The 25,657-nt window shown below is 38.3% G+C and overlaps 1 protein-coding gene and 1 pseudogene across 2 annotated transcripts; one reads left to right on the forward strand and one right to left on the reverse strand.

The window, feature by feature from the left end:
* The first annotated feature begins 1,760 nt into the window (after nt 1–1,760).
* Nucleotides 1,761–25,380, forward strand: NIPA2 (NIPA magnesium transporter 2). Of its 2 annotated transcripts, XM_029225467.1 has the most exons (7): nt 1,761–1,844; nt 4,899–5,042; nt 9,508–9,738; nt 11,133–11,189; nt 18,389–18,479; nt 19,671–19,831; nt 23,234–25,380. In XM_029225467.1, the coding sequence occupies exons 3-7, from the start codon at nt 9,600–9,602 to the stop codon at nt 23,866–23,868; spliced, it is 1,083 nt and encodes a 360-aa protein (XP_029081300.1). In that variant the 5' UTR covers nt 1,761–1,844; nt 4,899–5,042; nt 9,508–9,599; the 3' UTR covers nt 23,869–25,380. The 2 variants fall into 2 exon arrangements, with proteins under 2 accessions (XP_029081300.1, XP_029081301.1); XM_029225468.1 differs by lacking the exon at nt 11,133–11,189.
* Nucleotides 4,775–4,951, reverse strand: LOC114896907 (annotated as a pseudogene).
* Nucleotides 25,381–25,657: the final 277 nt, after the last annotated feature.

A 25,657-nucleotide genomic window follows, 5' to 3' on the forward strand; every position in this document is an offset into this window, starting at 1 on the left:
AGCTAGTTGCGCTTTCCGTTTCTAATAAATGAGCCCTCTGTCTTTGTCCTTTTCCGAGGAAACCATGATGATGGGTCCCAGGAACTTGCCACGTTCCAGAAGGAGCCAAGGCAGGACAGCTTAACAGTGGGTTTTCTGTGCATCTCATGAAAAATAAATCTCTGCTCCAAGTGTCGGGAGACCGGCTTTAACCAAACCACAAACTCTTCCAAAGAACTTATCTATTCCCCGATTCGGTTAGTTAACGTTTGGGAAAAGAGGGCCTGACCCTGAGCCGAGCCCCGCCCCGCCCCCATCTCTTGGTCTCGCGCCTCCGCGTCCGCCAACCAGCCCCGGTCTTCTGGCCTCACTCTAGTCCCGCCCCTTGTCCTCTTGGAGCACCTTTCCCTAGGGGCTCTTAGGGACACCGCTTAAACTGCAGCTTCATATGTTAACCGCGCGTGGGAATTCAAGGTACAAGGTACTTTGGCTTTGATCATTTGGTTGCCCAACAATACGTGGCAAAACGCTGCCTCCTAAACCTTCTCTCTCTGGCCCGCCCCGCCGCCCTCCACCAACCAGGACTTGGAAAACAGACTGGAACACAACCGGAAAGCGAGACGGGGGCGGAGCGTTTGCCGCGCCGCAGTGCGCGTGCGCGCGGCTTCTCTTGCGTCACTCTGCCGCGCCCAGGTTCTTCTCGGCCGTGCCCCTTGGACCTGGTGGCGGAGGTGGAGGCCGGAGGTCGTCCGGAACAGGTTTCCCTGGGCGCTCCCCCATGGAGGAAGAGGTGCGCACGGCTGCAGCCCCGGATGCTCGCACTTCCCACTGGACGGCGACGAAGGCGGTGGCCGCGCGTGCTCTGGAGGGGGTGGCCCGTGCGGCCTGTATGGGGGTGTGAGCGGAGGTGACCGTGGCCGGATAGTCGAGGGCAAGCCGCGCGCGCGGCGGGCCGGCCACCGGCGGTGAGGTCGCCACTTTCTTCCTTTCAGGCAAGCGCGAAGGGGCTGGGGGCAAGCCTGCCCATCTTGGGTCGGGAAGGACTCTTCAGGGGCGCCTTTCTTTTCCCTGGGGACCCCGAGCCGCGCGTGGTCTGAGATGGGGTTTCCCCCGTAACCTACATCGAGGAATACCACCGTGCGTTGGATTGCCAGTAAATCCCACGGAAACCGGCCTGGCCCTGTCTGGGGCGCGTGTTCATTAAGTTCATTAAGATAGTTTCCTATTGTTGTGAGTTGGAAGATTGTTTCAGCTACTGCGGAGATATTAACTGACAGTTGAACAAGCCTTAGATGTCGCTGTAACGGTTTGAACATGGCTTGTTTCATTTCCTAACTTTTATAAACTCAGATTTCTCTCTCCCTCTCCATACAGCTGAACAAAACTCAGTATACCTTTGGTTTTGTGTTTGTCTCTTGAATCTCTTTACTAGATTTTTCATTTCATTTACTATAGACCGTGCTTTAGTTCTGTTTTTAGAAATTCTCTATATACCGCGAGTCCAGTTAGTACTTTTATTTTTTGTTAAAGTACTGTCAGTGAATGTGAGGGAATAGAGATCTTTGTTTCATACTAGTAAGCTGTCCGTTGAAGCAGTATGTTATGATCGGTTGAGTTGGTATTATGTTAGTTGGTAAGTAAAACGAGTATGGAGGGTAGTAGTCAAATTTTAAAAGTGTTGAGTAACTATTCATTCCTTTTGCCTATTTCTGTATTTTCTTCGTTCCAGGCTGGAGCTACTCTGCCAGGGCTTAAAACTTTAAATGAGAATAAAGGGTATTATTTACGAGGAAATGAGAGTGAATAAGTCGTCTCTAACCTCTTCCAGCCTTGTTTTCATAAGAGAGACCATATTAAATGTACATGTAAGTTAAAGTTTTAATTTATAACTAATGTTGGAAATAGGGTTGGAAATTTAGGTTCTGTAGTATTTATAACTACTACTATTAGAAATAATTAGCCAAATGAGAGGTTGGAAAAAATTAAAGCAGTGGAAACCAAGTAGAAGTAAAGACTGAGAACTCTTAAGGTTTTATTATGATGTGGGCAGTCTATATAGAAGTTGAGTCCAGTGGACACTTAGGTTCCAGTTCAGGCTGTTTAACTTTCTGTGTGATCCTCCACATGTGATTTAACCTCAGAGAGGTTTGGTTTCTTTACCTGCAAGATGGGGGTAATGATACCTTTTTCTCATTATTGTGTAGATTAGAATTAATGTGTTTCAGTCACCAGGGGCAGTGCCTCTGTAGGCGTTCAATAAGTGGTAGCTATTACTATTAGGGAGACATAATAATAAAAAACAATTACACTAGTTTTCAGGAAATTTCCATTGTATAAAAATACCCTGCTGTGGTATCCCACCTACCCTGGTTCAGTTAGTGTCAGCCACAGTGGCCTTTCTTTTCCTAGAAAACTGCATACTTGCTCATGCCTCAGTGCCTTTCCACTTCTTTCTCTGCTTTGTTCTTTTACTATCTCTTTCAAGCCTTTACTCAGTGTTACCTTCTGCACTAGACCTCCTAACCAACTTAGTTAAAATAGAAGCCCCCCAACCCAACTCCCCAATGCCTTTAACGTGCTTTACTTTTCACCATGGCATTCACCGCCTTCCAATATTGTGTCCTTATTTACCAACATAAGGTAAACTCCATGAGGGCAGGGTTTTGGTCTGTTGTATTCACTGCTGTATCCCTGTTCCTAGAATATAGTGTGTATTCATGTAAATATTTTTTGATTGAGTAAATGAGATAAGCATACCACTTGTCCATAGGGGGATATGAGTCATGTACATTAGTAATCATAATAAGGGCTAGAAAAGTGTCCAAAGAGAGGTTCAGATTAAAGGCTAGGGAATTCGGAAAAGATTGGCTTATGGAATTCAAGCAGGGCTTCATTGTGGAGGTGCTTTTTTGAAGCAGGTCCTTAAAGATGAAAGGGATAATGTAATAAAGTTACAGAGGAGTGAAAGGAATAGGTAAGAATGGCAGCAGTATGTTGGCTTAGGGTGGAACCAGGGTATGTGAAATACAGTATCGGGAAGTTAAGATTGAAAAGACAGGTTTGGAACAAATGGTGAAAGGTCTTAGTTACTGGCTTACAAAATTTGGAATTCTTTCTGTAAATAGTTGGGTAGCCATTCTAAGTTTGTAAGCAGGAGAATGAGATGACAAAGATGTGTTTTATAGAGCAGTGTGGTAGCATGATGTTTTTAAACTGGATTAGGGTCAGAAGAGACATGGAGATGCCAGGCCACATTTCAAAGGTAGAATCCATCTGGCATCCTTGGCCCTTGTATGCAGTTTGGGTAATGAAAATGGTGAAGCTGCAGTCAGAACATAAGGAGAGGCAGATTGAGTGTGAAGACAGTGACCTACACTGAGAGCCTGGTTTGAGCTGCCCCTTGCTTGTATTCCAGCTCGGGGACTAAAAGGAGACTCCAGTGGGAAAGGCAAAAGGCTGAGGAGACCTGGATTCTAGTCCTGGGTCTCCTACCCACCAACTGCATGAGAAGTTACTTAACATCTCTGTGCCTGTTTTCTCATCATGAGGCTCTTAGCACATTTCTTTTCAAGCTTTTTCGAAAATGAAATGTCAGGAGTGCTGTGACAAGTTTAAAGCTGTAAATGTACTTCAGTTAGTATAATTTTTAAAGTTAGCTAACTTTGGTGATTGATGATAAGTCATTTTGCAAAGCAAAATTTTTTGGGGTTTTTTTTTTTTTTTTTTTGGCCGTGCTGTGTGGCTTGTGGGGTCTTTCCCCTGCCAGGTATTGAACACAGGGCCATGGCAGGGAGAGCACCAAGTCCTAACCACTGGACCACCAGGGAACTTTGTTTTGGAACTCTAACTCCCAAGACAAATCTTAATTTAGGCCTTTTGTATAGGTGTTAGAATGCTAGTCCATGTTTTCCTGTTCCTTAAATTATGTGTTCTCCACGTTTTAGAAGGAGGTAGACCAATTTCATAATTATTTTTTTGAGCTATATTAATTTCATTTTTGACATAATTGCATTTAATGGAAGTTAACAGTATAAGTATTCATAGATATTGGTGAAATCAGTTGTGAAAATTAAGTGTGTTAAAGTTTAGAAAGAACAAGCTGAAAATTCTAAGAGTCTGAGTGTGTTTAAAATTTGAATAGTTTATTTTCAGAATTCTCCCTTAGCTGTGGAATTCTTAAGGACAGGAACTTCTGGTCATCTTTATAACTCCAATGCCTGGCACATCATAGCTACTCAGTGTATGTTTCTTGAACAGATGGCCACATATAAGTAAACAGTAACAGCCAGGGGTAGGGGATTGGGACCTTCCACCTGAGTCCCTTTAAGAGGTAACATGGGCAGGTTACCACCTGGAGCTCGTCATATCTGGTTTGGGAACCTAGATGAAGTGAAACTTAGCAAGCTTTCTTTTTTAGCTGTCTTTAAACCTGGCCCTGCCTCATAGCTAATCCTTAAGAAATAAAAAATAATCTCTGTTTCAGGCTCTCTTGGCTATGATTGACCTTCAGTTACACAGAGTAGGAATAGAACATTACCAGGTCAACGAATAGTGAAGCAACTATTCCTTTCAGGACATTCACACTGATGTCCTATTTTCTTTCCTTTTTTTTTTTAATTGAACAAAAAGTAATATCTTTATATAAACTATTAATAGATCTCTAAATACAATATGGTTTTTAAAATGAAATTATGTATATATAGTTGTATTCATGAAGTACACTAATCAAAAGCTATACAACAACATTAACAGCAAATCCAAATACAAATGAAGATAGTCCTCAGAATTTCATGTTTCACCGAGCATCAAAAACCACCCATCTTTTAGTCCTTTTCTTGTACATTATTCTGTATCCACATTCTCTGCGTCAGACTGGATCCCGTAATTTTATTTCATTTTCTGTGTGACATTCTCCACAGGTATATATCACTGGCTGCTGCTTTGGGGGTTGAACGTCCTTCTGGGTGTCCATTGTTGTCCCCACATAGTGCAGAGGAACTTCTCTGCACTTCCAAGCAGATTCCAACTTGCCGCTGTGTCCACGGACGTCCTGTTTTCAAACTGTAAGTGAAATGAGATGATTCATTTACTTAGTTTAGTGGCTGAAGGCTGCTTTATAACTTGATGGCATGTAACTTTTATGTTACTTGGCACCCTTCCCCACCCACATACACATCATTGTAGTTCAGTAAGTGAATGAACAAGCACAACAAATAACCTTAATTCTAGAAAAGCTTATAAATCATATTTGCCACTATAAATGAGTGCCTTTTGTGGAGAAACCACTACAAAGAACCAGTCATTGTCTTTAAGAAACTTAGAATTTATCTTTGAACATAGAACAGTAATTAAGAAATAAATTTTATGAAGCTGTCTGTAAATAAAATGAGTGCAAAGGAGAGAAAATGCCTGTGGGCTATAGCTACTGGAGAAGTCTTTGTAGCATAGCTTGAAGTGTGACCTGGCCTGGAGTGAAGAGCAGCCTCTAAGTAGTGGAAAGGAGGATGGGAGGGCTGTAGTGTGGCTGGGCACTGATGACTTGTCTCAAGGGAGCCATGATCCTGTGTTGGGAAATGAAGTGGGCACGAGGGGTGCAGCTCTCCAAAGCCACATGCATAATAAATGATTGACCCAACTGCTCAAAAAAGGCCTTCTCTCTACTTTTGTGTGTTTGAAATTTTCCACAATAAGTCAATAGCAATAAAAAAAAGAGGGAAAAAGATTTTAAATCGCATCATGCAACTTTATGTAACAAGTGGAAAAAATTTATGTGTAGACATAGTAAAGAATAGTGAACTTTCAGTGATGTTTGGGTAAAATGAGTAAGATTACATTATAAGGCATTGGTTTAATCACCTCTTCTTCACTTTGTTGGTTGGGGGTAGGGTGCGGATTCCCTCCCTTTGACACTGGACATGTGAGAGCAGTTTATTAGACAGCAGTTTATTAGTCACTTTTACTCATTGAGGAGGAGGACACCGCATACCACACAGGGCCACACGGGGGCTGCAGAGAAAGAACCAGGGACTGTGGAGGCAGGCTTTGTAGTGCAAGAGGTTGAGGGGCCCCTTGGCTCCTGCAGGAGGATGTGATTAGCTGGTTTTAATAATTCTGCAGTCTGTCAAGGCAGTGAAGCCCACTACTCAAGGATAAGCAGGAAATGTGCCTGGTTCCCATGATAAGTAGAGTTGTTTGGCTTCGGGACCTAGCCATGAAAGCATAGAGGGGGAGGGCAGGAACTTGTGGTCAGGTCATCCCAGTTTTACCAGGTGTCAAGGCAGCACAATATATTGGGTCTTAATTTTAGACCTTACACCACTAACTTGCATTTAGTGAAATTTAACATTAAGTGTTAGTAAATATTAGTAAATTAGTAGTTACACATTTGGCATTTGAAGGTCAGGTTTATATAATTAAAGTCTGAATTTGTATTTGTGAGGCTATCATTATGTTGGGATTGGAATTACAGATAAACCTGACTTGTTTCTGGGTATCATCCTTGCAGATAACAAAGTTCCATCTTATTGATTCCAGAACATTCAGACTATAATTTGGCTTGTTCTGTTCAGACCTTCAAAAGGGAGATTTTTGAAGATTTAAGTAGTTACTTCCTCAGTAGAACTTGTATGATAATTACGAACATTGTTCCATGAACGTAACAGTTGAAGGAAGAGGGTTCATTAAAGTTAGGTGACTCTTGCTCATTAGAAGGATATACCTGCCAAGTGGGCTGACGTGTTTGGTAGACAGGTTTCTTTACTCCCATTTTCCAGCCGTTATTACTATTATCTTTGCATGTTCACTTGTATGTGGTACTATGACTTCCCAGTATACTTTGACAACTTTTTACAGTTCTTCAGTTTATAGTCTATAAAATAGTGGTTACATTTTAGGATGCTGATATGAGTGATGCAGTGGTTTTCTGTCTACTAATGACCACTCATGAATAGCCAACTTTATTTTTTAGGACCAATTATATGATTCCAAACATGTATTGAGACATGAGACTGCCAGATAGCTGAGTACACAGGATAAAAAAAGGTGACTCGTGCAGGAGCCCAGGAGCTGGCATTCTGCTGAGGGTGACTGGGCTGTAAACGTGGATAAACCAGTTGTTCACGGTGTGGTGGGAACCTGTAAGCACTTATTTTTGTTATAATTTTTTTTTTCTTTTGGTGATAGAGCAGTTTAATTATAGATTTGAAATTTATCTTTCATTTTTGTACTTTTACTTATTGATAAGAAGTAGAAGTAAAGGAATTGATTCAAACTAAGCCACCAGATTTGAAAAACTATAGCATATTTGCAGAGAGCTTCATTCCTTTGTGTTTAAGTATATTGTCAAATCTTTGGTATTCAATTACAGTAAGTACCGTTTTTAAGATGTTTTTTCATACCTGGAAGTTTAGTGTCAAAAGTTTTGTTTGTTTGTTTTGAGGTATAATTAACCTGTAACACTATGTTAGTTCTGAGTGTACAACATAGTGATTTGATATTTCTATATGTTACAGAAATGATCACCATAATAAGCCTAGTTACCATCTATCACCATGCAAAGATATTACATTGTTATTGACTGTATTCCCCATAGTGTACATTTCATCCCGGTGATTCATTTATTTTGTAACTGGAAGTTTGTACCCCTTAATCTCCCTCACCTATTTCTCTTATCCCCCAACCCCCTGTTATAATCTGTCGCTTGTCTGTCTCCCCATTGAAGTCTAAAAGCTATTACCATTTTATCCAGAGAGCTTATCATAATGCTTAGTGCACATAGCATATGTTCAGTAAAAGCTGTTTGAGTGGATGGATAAGGTAATTGAGGGGCTAGGTAGATAGGAAGTTAAGTTCCTTTTATGAAAAGCCTGAGTCCCATAACCTGAAGAATGGAAACATTTGGCTAGTTAGTGAGGGTTAATGACTTCCTGACTGAGTTGCAGATTAGTTCTGGGATTCAGTTGTTAAATTGTGGGACTAAAAATCTCAGGACATACCAGAAAGTTGGACTGGCAGTTATTTATAACCAATCATAAATCTTGCACCTAAGTAAATGTGTTTACCTCCACTTTCTACACTTTGCTTTAGTTTGTTTGTCAGCAGAGTTCTTAGTTTTGGCTATTTGGAAAAAAAATTGCAGTCTTTGGTATGCCACTGCATCCTTTCTGGCCTTATGACTCAAGTCCTCTAGGTGCCATGGCCCTCATGTTCTCTAAAAGTCCACCAGTACTATACATACACCCTGGCAAACATCTGTCTGTTAGAATCATCATCCTCTGCTCACAAAGTAATGTGACATCTGCCTTCTCCTTACACACCCCCAAATAGGCTAAATAAGAAATAAAATTACCAAATGCTTATGTCTACATAGATTTCTAAGAAGAAAATATATGAGTGAGAAAATTTTTTGTTTCTCTGTATAGATTATTCAAAAAGGACACATTTGTGAAATTGGTAAATGTATTTGTAGACTAGATTTGTATGTTTTTATGCCTGATTTTCATTCTGTAGAAGTTTTTTTCTTTTTTGGTGAAACTAACTTTTAAAATATGTATTTATATATTTATTTAATTTATTTATTTAACTTTTGGCTATGCTGCGCTGCATGCAGGCTCTTAGTTCCCCGACCAGGGATTGAACCTGTACCCCCTGCAGTGGGAGCACAGAGTCATAACCACTGGACTGGCAGGGAAGTCCCTAGAAGGTTTTGTCTTAAAAGCAAAGTTTTGTTACTATGGACTATCCAGCTAAGACTGGAAACATTTTAAAAATACGAAACCAGAGTTTATAAAATCAATTTAAATGTGGTTTTATTTTTAATTTTTTCCCCAGTTTTATTGTTATAGCTGATATGTAACACTGTATTAGTTTAAGGTGTACCACATAATGTATATATTACAAAATGATTACCACATTAAGTTTGGTTAACATTCATTACCACACAAGAGTTACACATTTTTTTTCTTGTGATGAGAACTTTTAAGATCTACTGCCTTAGCCACGTTCGAATATACAATACGGTATTATTAACTATGTTACTGTGCTATACATTACATCCCCATGACTAATTTATCTTGTAACTGGAAGGTTGTACCTTTTAACCACCTTCATTCCTACCCCCTACCCCCTAACTCTGGGAGCTCTCTGTTTCTATTAGTTCAGTTTTTGTTTTGTTTTTTTTTTTTTTTGGTCACACCGCATGGTATGTGGGATCTTAATTCCCCAACCAGGGATCAAACCCTCTCCCCCTGCAGTGGAAGTTTGGAGTCTTAACCACTGAACCGCTAGGGAAGTCCCTATAAGTTCAGTTTTTAAGTATGGTTTTATATCAAGATCCCATCTTTTGCCATAATTGGAAGAAATATAATTAGATTAGTGCTAAATACAAATGGTAAATATATTGATGTTAATTAATAGTACCAATAGAAATGTTATTATTTTATGAAAAGAGAAAGAGTAAAATTTTGAATTGTATATGGTCATGCATCCTGTCATTCTGTGAAAAATCTCATTTTCTTTTGCATCATTTAGATTCGAAGACTGCATCATCCTGCCTCCAGCACCAGCAGTTTCTCTGTTCTTGATCAATGTGATTCACAGGAATTTTTAAAGTAACAAACGAAATGAGCCAGGGCCGTGGAAAATATGACTTTTATATTGGCCTGGGACTGGCTATGAGCTCCAGCATTTTCATTGGAGGGAGTTTCATTTTGAAAAAAAAAGGCCTTCTGCGACTTGCCAGAAAAGGCTCCATGAGAGCAGGTAGGTTATTTATGCCCTATGTGACTTTGAAATGACATCAGTGTATGCTTATGTACTTGGGTTCTTAGACTGTAGAAGACCATATCTTCATTCCTAGTGACTATATTTAAAACTTTGAACTGTGCAAGAGTTGTAAATGTTTATAGAGAATCATTTTTGTAATGAGAAAAATAAAAAGTAAGAAGATGTCAAAATAAGTTAACTACTCGCTCTTGGAGTTATTATCAAAGTGGGAGTAGGGACCAATGCCCAATTAGCATCCAGCCTTTCCTTTAAATTTTGATATGACTGCAGAGAAGGAAATGAGGGTATGTGGATAGAATCAGAATCCTATTGAAGGCTAGGATCTTTTGTCTATGATAGTAAAAGTTTAACTTTTCCTTAGACATTTTTTCTGATGATCTCCAATTGGCAGGAAGGAAAGAGAGGGCTTCCTAAGGTTGAAGTGTACTCAGTTGCGTGAAATTCTGATGCGTGGTGTAGGTTGATCCCCAGAAATTACTGACAAGTCACGAGACCCTGGGGGATGCCCAGTGTGATTGAACCCCCCTGACTTCGTCTGGTGCATCATAACAGCTCTCAGAATTATTTTGCATTCTGGTCATGTTCTGTCATTCAGCCTCTGCCCCAGTTCTGACCTCATAGGAAAACCTGCTTTGGCAGTAAAAAATGTTACCTTCTTCTTTTCTGTGCCATCTCTATGGCCAAACCTAATTAAACTCTCTTAAAACAATGGCCTCTGTTAGATTTAGTGCAGAGAGGAGAAAGTATTGGCATATGCTGCTTGAACAAGTGTATCCTCATTCCTAAGGCAGGTACTCATTGCCCATGTGGATACGCTTGTCAAGGGGTTCATTCACTTTGGCTTTTTCTTTTGAACAATGGCTTAAATACTGATTGCTTTCGGATCTTATTAGTTTAGACTGGAGGAAAGTCAAGTAAAAAGGCAGCATGAGCATCCTGGAAGCCCCACACTGTGAGCAGTGCTCAGTCTTTTTATGTCTGGTCAATATAGGACCCCTTTCTCCAAGGTTACTACCTCATAAGTGGGGCTCACCCACACCTAAGTGGCTTGTCCACTATCTGATTCATTTGAAGTTGGGCTACTTCTTATTGGTTCAGTTTCTTTATTTATTGAAACTGAGTTAAAACAAAAGAATGAAGTATGAACTGAATATACGTCACTCACATTCACATGATCCTCACATCCCCTTTTCTAAGATAATCATAAAAATATTATCTAAGACATCCCGTATGTAATCATGATGAAACCTTTATTCAATGTAGTAATAATTAGCAAGTGATATTTTAAAGTCTGTCATTACTAATAGTTGTCATAAATTTATTAAAGTCTGGCACTCTTCCAAAGAGGTGAAATATGTTTTCATTCACAGGTCAAGGTGGCCATGCATATCTTAAAGAATGGTTGTGGTGGGCTGGACTGCTATCAAGTATGTATAGAGGACATTTCAAGAAAATATTATAGCTGTATATTGAAATATTTACATATACTATTACAGCCTCATATTACCAGCAGTTTTAAAACTTTAAATAAATTCTGTTTTTGTAAATGAACAAAACACAAAATATGTAAAAAATTTAAGCCTGTAAAAGTCATTTTGCAGTTTAATAGCTTATTTAATTTGAATGAGAAGACATTTACTTGATTAAAACATGTCTGATATATATGTATGTATTTTTTAAAATTATGCTCAGTTTAAAAAGGTAATTTTGAAAGTGAAAGATCATAGAACACATCCTGTTTTTAATTCCTGTCCCTCCATTAATTTTCATTCTAAATTGGAAATGAGATATGCATTTGAGAAGACTGTCTATGCTTATTTTGATGATTACCTTTTAAAGGGTACATGGAAAAAGTGATCCTTAAGACACTAAGCCTTCAAAGTTTTCAAGATTAAATTATGTAAACTTTTTTCTAAGTTTAAGGGCAGTTGAAATAAGAAAGAGACTGATTTGACTATTCATTCAGCAAATATTTCTTGATCAGTTTTTGTATGCCAGTTGTTCTAGGTGCTGGAGATATAGCAAACAGAATACACAAACAAAAAAATTCTTAACCACATGAGACTTTACATTCTACATGGACAACAAAATAAACAAGATAAAATGTGTATTAGTGATAAATGTTAACACTTGCTAGGAGTAAAGTAGGGAAGGGATATAATAAAGTGAAGGATGGATAGGTTTAGATTTTAGTTAGGGGGCCAGGGCAGCCCTCCCTGGAAAGATAATATTTGAGTAAAAGACATAAAGGAATTGAGGAAGCTGGCCATATGGATATTTGGGGGAAGAACATTTTAAGCAGGAGGAAGTAATAAATATGAAGGCCACGAGGCAGGACCATACCTGGCCTTTTAAAGTGTGGTAGGCAGAATCCAAGATAGCCCACAAAGATCCTCATCCCCTGGTGGTCATATCTTTGTATGATCCCCTCTCACATTGAATTAGTGCTGACCTGGTGTGATCAAAGAATACAGCGGAATTGATGATGTGACTGAGTCATCAGGGGCGTTAAGGTTTGCCTTGATGATTGTATTGGTCATTCTGAAGCCAGCTACTGTGCTGGGGGACAGTCAGGCAGCCTGAGGAGAGGTCCCCAGGCTATAACCAGTTACTGACTTACCAGTCATGTGAGTAAGTTATCTTGGAACTGGGTCCTCCAGATTGTAGCAAGGTACAGGTTGCAGATTGTATCTTGACTGCAACCTCTTGAAAAACCCTGAGTGGGAAGTACCTACTGATCAACAGAAACTATGAGAAACTGTTAAGTCTTGACCAACAGAAAACATGGCTTTTGTTGTTTTAAGCTGCCAGTTTTGGGGGTGCTTTGTTATACAGTATTGGATTACTAAAACCTCAGGAAACATTAACGAGGCAAGAATAGTAAGGGAGTGGATGTGCAGGGAAGCAGTAGGGGTAAGTTTAGAGAAGTAATAAGGGCCTAGATCATGTGGGGCTTTGTAGGTTATAGAAAGGACTTTGACTTTTGTTTGATGGGGAGTCATTGGAGGCTTGAGTGAAGAGGTAACCTGATTGGACTCAGGTTTTAATAGGAACTCTCAGGCTGCTGTGTTGAGGCACAGACTGCATAGGTGCAAAAGCAGAGAAACCAGGTAAGAAGCTATTGAAATAATTAGGTAAGAGGTTGTGATGGCATGGACCCAGAGTAGTAGCAGTGAGTATGGTGAGAAGTGGTAGAATTCTGGATGTGTTTTGAAGCTAAAACTAATAAGATTTGCTGAAAATAAGTTAAAAGTCTGGACAGGATATAAAAAAGCATCCTCTTAAAAGCATTAAAGAGCTAACATGTTAGTGAAGAATTAGCTAGCCTAGATCAGGGAAAAGCATAGAGCTCAGGATAAGCTGGAGATACTTCTGCCCTAGAGGTAATCGCAGACTCCAGAGCAGGCAGTTGAAAGAGAGAACTTGTGAACTGGACTAATAAGGGTCAGTTAGGTGATGCCACTTGGGGAGTCTGGGTGGTGGATATATAGCTGTCATTTATATTTTATTCTGTTTTTCTGAATATTTGAAGTGTTGCATTCTTTAAACTTTTGAAAAGAAAATCTTTTAAAATGGGTGGTATATTTAAATCCAGATATATCAATAACTACTGTACACGAAATGCCCCAGTTAAAAGGCAAAGATTATTCTACTGGAATTATAAAAACAAATAACAAACAAAAACAACTACATGCCTTTTACAAGGTGCACTGTAAAACATGAGATACAGAATGGCTGAAAGAGAAGGATGGGAAAACATGCCTGAAAAAAGTTGAGATTTCTGTTATTGATATTAGAAAAAGTATAATTCAAAGCAAAAAACAATACTAGAGACAGAGGATTATTTCTTAAGACAAAGGGTTCAACTCAGGAAGTTTAACAGTTCTAACTTTATTTAATAATATGGCCTTATATACAAAAGCAGCAGTTGACAGAATAGCAAGGAGAAATAGACAAATCCAAAATCATACAGTGAGATTTTAATGTAACACTCTGAGCAGTTGATGGGGAAAGCAGAGTAAAACTTAAGGTGATAGAAAATTTGAACAGCAGATTTAACACACTTAAGTCACTGAACTCAGCAACTTAAGATCTACATTCTTTTCAAGTGCATATGGAATATTTGATGCAGATGGACTGTTTGCAGGACCATAAAGCCAGTCTTTAATTTTTCAAAGGATTTGATGAAGACTTTTCACAGATCATTATATTAGAAATAGTAACAAAAAGATATCGTGAAAAACACGTGTGGAAACTTAGAAATACGCTTTATGTAACCCATGGTTCAAAGAAGTCAGAATGGAAATTAGAAAATATTTTAAAAATATGTTTAATTTAGAAAATACTTCAATATGTTGATACAAAGTACAGAATATCATAATTTGTGGAATATAACTGAAGTAATTAGAGTAAAATTTATGGTTTCAAATAAATATAATTGAAAATGAGAAAGGTGAGGCATCTAGTTCAAGAAAATAGAAAAAGAATGGCAGAATAAACCCCAAAATGTAGAAGGAAATAAAGAGAAAAGCTGAAATTATTTAAATAGAAAACAGGGCATTAAAGCAAACATTTGGGCCTGTGATCAGGATAATGAACTTGATAAACCTTGAAACTGATCAAGAAAAGGAGAAGGTAGAATAGCTAGGTGATGTGATTTGGGTTTTATAGGTATTAACAGGATGTTATGAAAAATTTATTCCAGTTGATAAAAAAACGTAGACAGAATATCTTGAAAAATAAAATTTATCAACACTCATGAGGAAATAGAAAACCGGAATACTCCTCTAACTTAACACAGTTGAATCTATAATTTTAAAACCTATGCATATGGGACTTCCCTGGTGGTCCAGTGGTAAAGAACCCGACTTCCAAAGCAGGGGATGCGGGTTTGATCCCTGGTCAGGGAACTAAGATCCCACATGCCACGGGGCAACTAAGCCTGTGCACCTCAACTACTGAGCCTGCACGCCTCAACTAGGGAGCCTGTGTGCCACGACTATAGAACCCACATGCCACAGCTAGAGAGAAAACCTGCACGTCACAACTAAAGAGCCCACGCACCACAATGAAAGATCCCGCATGCCACAACTAAGACCAAACGCAGCCAGAAAAAAACCTTTGCATATACTAAACCTTGGGCCCAGATGGTTTCTTTGGTAAATTTTTCAGTCATTTAAAGAAGAAATCATTGTAGCCTTGAGAAATTTCCTAATAATAAAAAAAGCAGTATATATTCCTTCACTCTTCTTAAAAAGCTAGCGTAATTCTAATGCCAAAAGCTGATTAGGACAGGATAAGAAAGGAAAAATCAAGTCTAGTCTCATTCATGAACATATATGTAAAAATTACAAACAAAATGTTATAGCATGAACAAGTTAGATTTATTCTGTTGATGCAAAGTTGGCATAATATTGGAAAACCAATCACTGTAATTTACCATGTTAAATTGAAGGAGAAAAATTATTTCAGTAAAATTCAGCTATTCATGACTATAAAGAAACCACTTCAAATTAATAATTTAAGTGAATTTCCTTAATATGATATAGAATTTCTAAGACAAAAAAAAGCCAAAACAAAACAAACAAACAAAAAATGCTAACAAAAGAAAGCCAAAACCAACAATTGCCCAGTAAACGCAAAAATGGGGAAATATTGAAGACTTAACTTTTTGTAACTGGGAACAAGCAAATAACCTCTCATCACTTTTTCGATATTTTACTGGAATTTCTAGCCAATGCAGAAAGTCAAGGGGAGAAAATAGGATTAGAAAGGAATATATAAACTGTTGTTATTTGCTGATTATATGATTGTGGGTATAAGAATTCCAAAGAACATACAGATGAGTTATAAAATTAAAATTCAGCAAGGTTGTTGGATACAAAGTTAGTATACAAAACTTAGCTGTATTTCTATATATCAGCAACAATTAGAAAATGAAATGTTAAAATGTTACCATCAGCATATAATTTTAAGAAACAGGAATTAGAAATCTAACAAAAGATGGTAAAGATTCCCACAGAGAAAATGAAAACATTACTGAGACGAATAGTAGAGGGATATGTCATTTTCATGGATTGAAAGATTCATCACTATAATAGTTGTAATTGTAAAATTGTCGTTTCTCTCCATGCTCATATATGGATTAATGCTATTCCATTTGAAACTAGGTTGTTAGGTGGTACATGATAATTGATTTTAAATTTTGTGTGGAAGTACAGAAGTCTAAGAAAAGCAAAGATACTCTTTAAGAAGAAAAGGTGAAAGGACTTGTTCTATTGGATATCAAGACTTAATGAAGTTACACTAATTAAGTCAGGATGGTATTATAACAAGATAGATACATGAGCCAATAGAATAGGTCCATGGGCAGTATATTTATGACAGAGGTGGTATTGAAATAGGGAAGTGTACTTTTCAGTAAATATTGCTGTAACAATCCATCTGGAAAAGAAAATAGGGTTCCTACTTCACTCTGTATAAAGGTCAACTCCAGGTGGTTTATAAGCTTAAATGTGAAAGCAGAACACTAAAGGATTTAGAGGATAAAGAATTTTGAGACAGATTTCTTGTACAAGTTGTATGAAGCACTAACCATAAAGGAAGATATTTTAAAATTTGACATTGAAATTAAGAACTTTTTTAAAAAAATAAATTTATTTATTTATTTTTGGCTGCGTTGGGTCTTCGTTGCTGTGCGCAGGCTTTCTCTAGTTGCGGCAAGCGGGGGCTACTCTTCATTGTGGTGCACAGGTTTCTCGTTGCGGTGGCTTCTCTTGTGGAGCACAGGCTCTAGGCGAGTGGGCTTCAGTTGCTGTGGCACGTGGGCTGAGTAGTTGGGGCGCGCAAGCTCAGTAGTCAGGGTGCACGGGCTTAGTTGCTCCATGGCATGGGGAGTCTTCCTGGACCAGGGCTTTGAACCTGTGTCCCCTGCACTGGCAGGCGGATTCTTAACCACTGCACCACCAGGGAAGCCCCAAGATCTTTATTCTTTTCTTTTTTTTTTAATAAATTTATTTTATTATTTTATTTTTTGGCTGTGTTGGGTTTTTGTTGCTGCGTGCAGGCTTTTCTCTGGTTGCGGTGAGCGGGGGCTACTCTTCGTTGCAGTGCGCAGGCTTCTCATCGTGGTGGCTTCTCTTGTTGCGGAGCATGGGCTCTAGGCGCGTGGGCTTCAGTAGTTGTGGTGCGTGGGCTTCAGTAGTTGTGGCACACGGGCTCTAGAGCGCAGGCTCAGTAGTTGTGGCGCACGGGCTTAGTTGCTCCACAGCATGTGGGATCTTCCCAGACCAGGGCTCGAACCCGTGTCCACTGCATTGGCAGGTGGATTCTTAACCACTGTGCCACCAGGGAAGCCCCCAAGAACTTTTTTGATTAAAAGAGTTTAAGAGAATAAAAAAAAGCAGGTCATGGTATAAAAAAAAAATGCTTTTAACCAGCAAAAGATTTGTGTTCAAAATATATAAAGAATTACCTAGAATCAATAAGAGAAAACAAATAGCTTAATAGACAGGGAAAAACCTTGAACAGCTACTTCACTTGGATTCACAAAAGATTTCACTTGGCCAATAAACATGAAAAGGGAAAATGCAAATTGAAAGCATAATAAAATAATCCCATTTCCCATTAACAGATTAGCCAACTTTAAAATCTGACAATACTAAATGTTGGGGAGAGTGAGAGACAAAGGATATTTGGCATAACCATTTTGAAAATAGTAGCCAAGAGTGATCGTTTTATGAGATCACATGTCCCTCCCCTGCTAAAATTCCCCAGTGGCTTTTCAGCTCAGTTAAAATCCATTGTGAGACTCTCCCTGGCTTCTCTCCCCCTGGCTCGCTTTGCTGGAGCCACCCTAGCTTCCTTGCTGTTCAGACATGCCAGACATTGTCTTGAGTCAAAGTTCTGTACTTGCTCTTCTCCCTGCTTGGGATGTCTCTCCCCCTTCCCCATACCCATAGCTGCTGGTAAATCCCTCACTCCATATCAGATTGGTCAAAATTACCTATCAGAGCATCTTTGCCTGGCACCATGTCCTGCCTGTCACCAGCTCTCCATTCCTTTCCCTTGCTTTGTTTTCTTCATAGCACACTTAAATACTTGACATACGTGTTTTGTCTGTTTTCCCTCACTAAAATGTAACTCTTAGGAGGGTGGTGTCTTTATTTTGCTCCCTGATGTATTTCCTGATGCTACAACAGCATCTGGCACATAGTAGGAACCTAAGAATACCTTTTGAATGTAAGAGTTGGGTTTTAAAAAAGAGAAGAGCTAGTGAAAAAGACTTGGGAGAAGTGCTTTCATATCATTTTTAGCTGGTTTGTGTTTGTTGTCATAGGATGTAAATATCTATTAAGATTTTTAATTTAAAAAACACCTATATAAACCTAAATTAGATGTCTTCCATTGAAATTATAGATTTGTATTGTTTCTAATGGGTTTGAACTCTATTCTAATGTTGCTAATTTACAGGAGAACCCTTGTGAATAGATGGGAGAAAATACAGAAATTACTAGATATGATTGAAATAGTATGTTAAAAAATAAATGTAAATAAAATGCAGGCATTTCCGTTTTGACTAGATATGTTCCTATCTGAGAGTTTTCTCTTGTTGTCTGTCTCCAAGTGGGAGCTGGCGAGGTGGCCAACTTTGCTGCGTATGCCTTTGCACCAGCCACCCTAGTGACTCCGTTAGGGGCACTCAGTGTCCTAGTGAGGTAAGGACCCTACTCATCACATGTAGAAACAACAGCTAGGGTTTCAGCCTTCAGCCTGTGAAGTTTTCAGTACCATCTAACCACACATGGTCCGCATAATTTACGTTTAAGCAACGTGGAGAACTTTTTATGCTGCGTAGTAATTTGCTTTTGAAATGTTACCCTCTGTGTGGAGGCAAGCTATCAAGTTGTGGGAGAAGATGCTTTTATTCTTTGTCTTGCTTGTGTTCAAAGTCAGCACTAGTTCTAATTTAATTTCAGTTTTTTAAAACTCCAAGTTGCACTTGTTACAATATTTATCATTTGATACATGTATACTTTGGTAGGTGGTGGTTGGTGATGAATAGATTTCTGTACCTTCTACAGAAAATCATTGATTGGGGCATGGTTGAAGACTGGCCCAGGATCCTTGTTTGGAAGGAGCAGTACAAGACTTGTCCTGTTTGTGTTATTTTAATCATTAGCCCAAACAGCTAAGCCCATATTGAAGTCTGGATTTTGGCTACTATTCCCAAAGTTGGTTGGTTGATAGGTATTTTTATTTTTAAAGATAATACTTTATAAATCAATGTAGTATGCAAATTATATAATTTTCAAGATACTATATATTATACATAATATATAAAGATATAAGATGTTATGTATTATGTGTAATAAATAAAGATATATTATGGCATGTGTCTTTTATCCTTAATTTTCGTATATTATGCCATTATTATATTTATAGGTTTATATTTTTTAAAGAGTTTGATAAAACTAGTTATAAATTATTAAAACTTGATAATATAATAGGCAAATTACATAGAATTAAATGAAAATGTACAAAGGATGCATCAACCAGTAGGGATAAATTAAAGTTGAGCAAATATTAAGCATTGGTTTGGACATAGATTCTTAAGTAGAATATACATTTGTACCATAGCTCTGTTTATTATAAATTTCACATTGATGTACTACAGTAGAAAGATGGTAACTATACTGGTTTAGTGTATGATGAAACAGGTGGTTCCCAGAAACTTTCGTTTTATGATTGAATTTGCATTTTCTTTACTTTGGCTGAAAGCCAGAATCTTTATAAGCTCACAGTGTTTTAGTTTGAGTTCAGTAATTTAAATTCTGAGTTGTGTTGATATTTAAAAATGAGAAAAGTAGCTGATTATTTTAATATTCTCCAACTTCTCCCCATTTTAGTGCTATTCTTTCTTCATACTTTCTAAATGAAAGACTTAACCTTCATGGAAAAATTGGATGTTTGCTAAGTATTCTGGGATCTACAGTTATGGTTATTCATGCTCCAAAAGAAGAGGAGATTGAGACTTTAAATGAAATGTCTCACAAGCTAGGAGATCCAGGTAAAAAAAAAGAAAAGCTTTATAAGTCTTACTGTATTTTACTTTTCAACATAGTTTTTATTGAATCAAAATTTTATGTGCATATGAAGAGGCCAGTTGTCCTACAAGGCTTATCAGGGAAATTGCAGTCATTTTCTTCCCCTGGCAGCCCCTCCGCCCTTGTTTCTTTTGTTCTTTAACTTGGTATCTCTAAATCAGGGGTCCCCAACCCCCAGGCCGCGGACTGGTACCGGGCCAAGGCCTGTTAGGAACTGGGCCGCCCGGTAGGAGGTGAGCAGCAAACGAACAAAGCTTCACCTGCCCCTGCCGCCGCTCATCGCTCGCATTACTGCCTGAACCATCCCCCACCCCTGCCACCAGTCTTCCACAAAACCAGCCTCTGGTGCCAAAAGGGTCGGGGGCTGCTGCTCTAAATAACATGCTATATTGCTACTACTTCCTTGCCTTTAGGCATTATTATATCTATTACCAGTTGTATCTATTTAGTTTTGTTTAAATGATTTGTTTTACATTATTGTCACTACATAACTTTTATTCTCAGCTTGGACATACACTACCTTATGATTACTTTTCCCTTCCTTTCTTGTGACTTCTGATTTTCCTGAACTAATAATGATCTTATTTGCTTAGTTTTCTACAAATTTATCAGTCCATTCTGAAATTTTTCCCCTGTGATCTAATTCTACTCTCAGTAATTTCAGACATATTTGGTGTTCCTGCAGTGTCATCTCTTGTGGAACTCTCTCTCTAAGAGCCTTGTTTGGCCTCAATTTAGACTGATGTCTTGAGGCCACTAGCAGAGTCAACATCCTGGGTTCCTTCACCAGCATCCTGGGGGATCCCTTTCACTTTTGTTTTTTCATGGATCTCTTATCTCCCAAATCCTGGGTTTGCACCCTCATTTTGCTGGAGCCACTCTTGTAGGAGACAAGAGAGGCACACAAGAGAGACTTTTTGAGACCCTGCATATATCAAATGTCTTTGATCTACCATGACCTTATTATCTTCTCACTTCCAGTATTGCTGCTGAGAAATCAAACACAATTGATTTTTTTTTTTATTTTTGGTTACCTGACCAGGGGTTGAACCTGGGTCCTTGGCAGTGAAAGCGTGGAGTCCTAACCACTGGACCGCCTGGGAATTCCTGATTCTTTATCTTTTATATGAGACTGATCTTTGGAAACATGTAGGGATGTCCTCTTTGCCCTCATTGTCTGACATTTCCCAGTAATGTGCCTAGATGTGGGTTAATTTTTATCCATTGTGTTAGGTACTTGATGTATCTTTTTTTTTTTTTTTTTTTGATGTATCTTTTTTAATTTAAAAATTCATGCCTTACGCTAGAAGCAGTTGAAATACTTCTTTGATACTCTTCTCTTTGTGAAATTCTTCTTATTCTTCTTGTTGATTGGACCTCCTGAACTAGACCATCACTTTTCTTACATATTTTTTCCCCATTTTGCCTTTTTACTGTCTTTTGGGAGATTTCCTCAAATCTTCCAACCCTTCTTTTGAGTTTTTAGTTCTGTTATTGTATTTTTAATTCCAAGAGCTTGGCTTTGTACTTTGATTCCTTTTTTTTTTTTTTTTTTTTTGGTGGCAAAAAACACATAACAAATTCACCCTCCCACCAGTTTCCAGATGTACAGTACAGTATTGTAAGCCACATGCATGGTATGGTGCATCAGGTCCCTGGAGAGTCCTAGGTATTTTAAAGTCTTTATCCGAAAACTTTAATATTTGTGGGCCTCTTTCTATGCTCTGTTTTTTCTTTTGTTTTCAGTCATTTAGTTTTGTCTTTGGACAGTTTCAATTGAATGCTGGCCATAGTGTATTAAAAAGTATAAAGGCTCTAAGTGATGTTTTCTTCTTTCAGAGAGAATTTAAATTTCTTTGGGTAGGCAGATAAGAGTAAGCAGATGGACCTTCAACCTGTAAGCTGGGGCTAGTTTTTTTCCATTTTGCCATTATTCTCGGTCAGAGCCCTTCTGGCTCCCAACTGATAGGCTGGGACTCTCCAGCTTGGCGAGCTGTGGATTGCCAGTGTCTTGTCTCGGCAGCCCAAGACAAGGCGGGCCTCTCTGCTTAGTCCTTTGGCCTCCTCACCAGGCTGTCCACTTGGCCCCTCTGACTAGGCGTGTACAGCTCTGTGCCCACAGACACCACACAAAATTCGTGTGCGCCTCTTCAGTTCCCTCCTTTCTGGAATCTTGGCCTGTTTTGTCGCAGCTACTTAGCCTAAAATTCCCACTTTTTCTTTTTTGTTTTTTTACCTCCTCTGCTGAAACATCCATAAGCCCCAGGTTACCACTTTCTGCTGGCCTTCGTGCCTATCCTCACTCCTGCTCTAGGTTTGGTGTTTGCCCTGAGGGAACAAGCAGAGGTGTTGGTGCAACCTCAGAGTACTTTCTCTCCAGATTTTGACTGCCTTGATTCCTCTCATATTTCATCTTTGTCTGTCTGAGGAAATTAATGGTAGTTTTTATTGATTTGGGGGGGATGGTAATTTGTCTAATTTGAAGTTTCCTTCTAGACAGAATTAGAGGAGTAAAAAGGTTAAATGACTGTTGTGTCTTGTTTCCTCATCTTAAAATGCAGGTGACAGTGTCTGTACTGCAGGGTAATTGTCAGTTGAATGAGTTAATCGATGCAAATTGCTGAGACAAGTGCCTGGCCCATGGTGCTACACAATCATTACTATTATCATGCTGGGTTCAATTCTCCATATCCAACCTGAATGAACCCTGACAGTTATTTTCATGTTCTCTTACTGATTTGTTTTTTACCCCAGTGGTTGTCCCTAAATATTTTTAAAATTTACTCATTTTAGACAAATGTTGTTTAGCATCTATAAATCGTTGAGCATTCAAGGTCATCTCATGATTTCTCTCCACTAGTTTCTGATTCTGTCTTTGGAGTTAGAGCACCCCAGTGGGTGGGAAGTAGTACAATATTCTAGGATAGACAGCTGTGAATCAGCCTGATGCCGTTTTCTGTTAAGTTTGACCCTTTAACAACACAAGGGTTAGGAGCACCCGAGAAAACCCACTTATAGTCCATCCTCCACACCTGAGGTTCCGCAGCCACAGATTCAGCCCTCAGATTGTGTAGGACTGCAGTATGTATTAGAAAAAAAATCCACATATAATTGGATCCACGTAGCTCAATCCCATGTTGATCAAGGGATATCTGTATAATTATGAGGCCTAAGATGCTACTTTAAAAATGTTACATGTATAATAATTTGTGAATATGAAGCATAGTTTAATCTTCCAGTGTGTACTTCTAAATTTTTATGAATGTGCTTTTGCTGGGGCAGCAAAAGAAAGCTGATTTTTATGTTAAGGCCACTTCTTTCTCCTTCCTATTGAGGACTTAAATATTTGACTTTGCCTCCTCCAGGTTTTGTGGTCTTTGCAACACTTGTGGTCATTGTGTCCTTGATATTAATCTTTGTGGTGGGACCTCGCCATGGACAGACAAACATTCTTGTGTATATCACAATCTGCTCTGTAATTGGAGCGTTTTCAGTCTCCTGTGTTAAGGGCCTGGGCATTGCTATCAAAGAGCTGTTTGCTGGAAAGCCTGTGCTGCGACATCCCCTGGCCTGGATTCTGCTGCTGAGCCTTATAGTCTGTGTGAGCACACAGATTAATTACCTGAACAGGGCCCTGGACATATTCAACACTTCCATCGTGACTCCAATATATTACGTATTCTTTACAACATCGGTTTTAACTTGCTCAGCTATTCTTTTTAAGGAGTGGCAAGATATGCCTGTTGATGATGTCATTGGTACTCTGAGTGGCTTCTTTACAATCATTGTGGGAATATTCTTATTGCATGCCTTTAAAGACGTCAACTTTAGTCTCGCAAGTCTGCCTGTGTCTTTTCGGAAAGATGAAAAAGTAATGAATGGCAGTCTCTGTAATATGTATGAAGTTCTTAATAATAATGAAGAGAGCTTAACCTGTGGAATTGAACAACACACTGCTGAAAATATCTCCCGAAGAAATGGAAATCTGACAGCTTTTTAATAAGAAAGATGTAATTAAAAGGTTAATCTATAATTGTGTTATAAAGTGAACTTGAGTATCAGAATGTGTCTGAAAAAGCATTGTTCTCAAATAATGTTCTCTAGAGACAATCTTTTTTAAGGTTTCACTAATCTGGACCAAGAAATTACTTTTCGTATATTTAAATGATGGTAGCTCACTAAAATGACCTCAGTACATGGCCACTTTCTTTTAACATTGTATTATTATAGAGGTATTTTAAATTTTCCTTCACCAAAATCTAAATGCACTAATGACAGTTTTAAGTCTATAAAAATGCTTTATTTTTTCATTGGTGATGAAACTCTGAAATGTGTATTTGTCATGCCCACTCTATCAATTCTTGACCATTTTAAGGCTTTTTGATTTAAAAAAACAAAATTAACTCAATACCTTATCCTGTAATTTACCTTACCTGTAAAAATGACTCCCGTTTGATGAATTATTTTAATTTTGAAATGTTAATTTAAGAGACTCCTAGGTTATTAAATGAAGGAAACTCTTTTACAACAAAAACAAGAAAGGTAGGAAATCACCACATTGAAATACTTCTCAGGCAGTGAGTTGTCACCGTGAACATCTGATGGCCTTCCTAGATGGCACCTTGTTAATAAACCAGCGTACCTTTGTCGGACTACAGCCTGGCTGGTTTTATTCTTCAGTTACTCAGTAATCCCTTGATGCCTGGAACGTTGATTACCATTTTTACATCAGCTCTTGTACTTTTCCATATATTTTCATAAGGAGTTATATTGTCATTTAGCTCTTCTAACAACTCTGGGAAATGAAGTCAGAAGACTAGGGTAATTTCTTAAATTTAGCTCATATTGAAATAAAAAGACAAATTGAAACGAAGTTCTTTTCTAAGTCTGAATGCTCAGAATAAACAGGATATTTGTAAAATATGGTTTCCTTGTACCACATATTTTACTTTGCTTTGTTTGGACCACTATATATTTTGGTTTTTTAAAAAATGTCCATAAAAAAAAGTTTACAGGAAACTTCAAAAATATGCAAAAAAGGTAGAGTACTATAATTAATTCTATGCAGCTTCAAAACCTGTCACTGATTGATTGGCCTCAAAAATACTGACAACTAATTTGGGTCAGTATCTGGGTTGGGCTTGTTTCCATTCTGCTGCTCCTGCCCAAGGCCCCACAGCTTGGCCCGCTGTGTAAGTAGCCACCACAGGAGCCTCACTGTTCACTGGCTTTATCAGGGCAAAGCTGACAGTTTTCAAGTTTCATGAAATAAATTCCATTTTCCTAGTATTGTATTATTGATCCTCTAAGGAGCCTTTGTAGACATTTTTTTCTAACTGCCTCTCTCCATGCAATTTTAACACCACAGATATAACTCTATATTTGTTTATGTACTGTATCTATATCTGTGCTTTGTATACAATAGCTAAAAACCAATTTTCACTCCCTTGGGTGTGATATTGCCCTCACTGAGAATGCACAGGTTATTAGTAATAAATTCTTAATTATTTAACATCTTAACAGCACTTGAAATTTTTATTTGGTTATTAAGTCTTATAAAACTCAGTAGTGTAAATTATTTAAATTTACTCATTAAACTTAAGTTTTCATCATATTCTATACTTTCATTACAGGGTGAGCACAGCTGCTACCTCTTAATCTGCAGCAGAATGCTGGCCCCAGGGTTATTATTTCACATTACCAAAAGCAACATTTTTAGGTAACTTTGTAAAGAACAGTTATGTTTTATGTAACTCAAGGTTAAACAGTACAACAGAATAGTTCACAGA

The sequence above is a fragment of the Monodon monoceros genome, unplaced genomic scaffold (genome assembly GCF_005190385.1).
Source record: "Monodon monoceros isolate NGI ecotype Baffin Bay Population unplaced genomic scaffold, NGI_Narwhal_1 Super_Scaffold_16, whole genome shotgun sequence".
NCBI classification, from domain to species: domain Eukaryota; kingdom Metazoa; phylum Chordata; class Mammalia; order Artiodactyla; family Monodontidae; genus Monodon; species Monodon monoceros.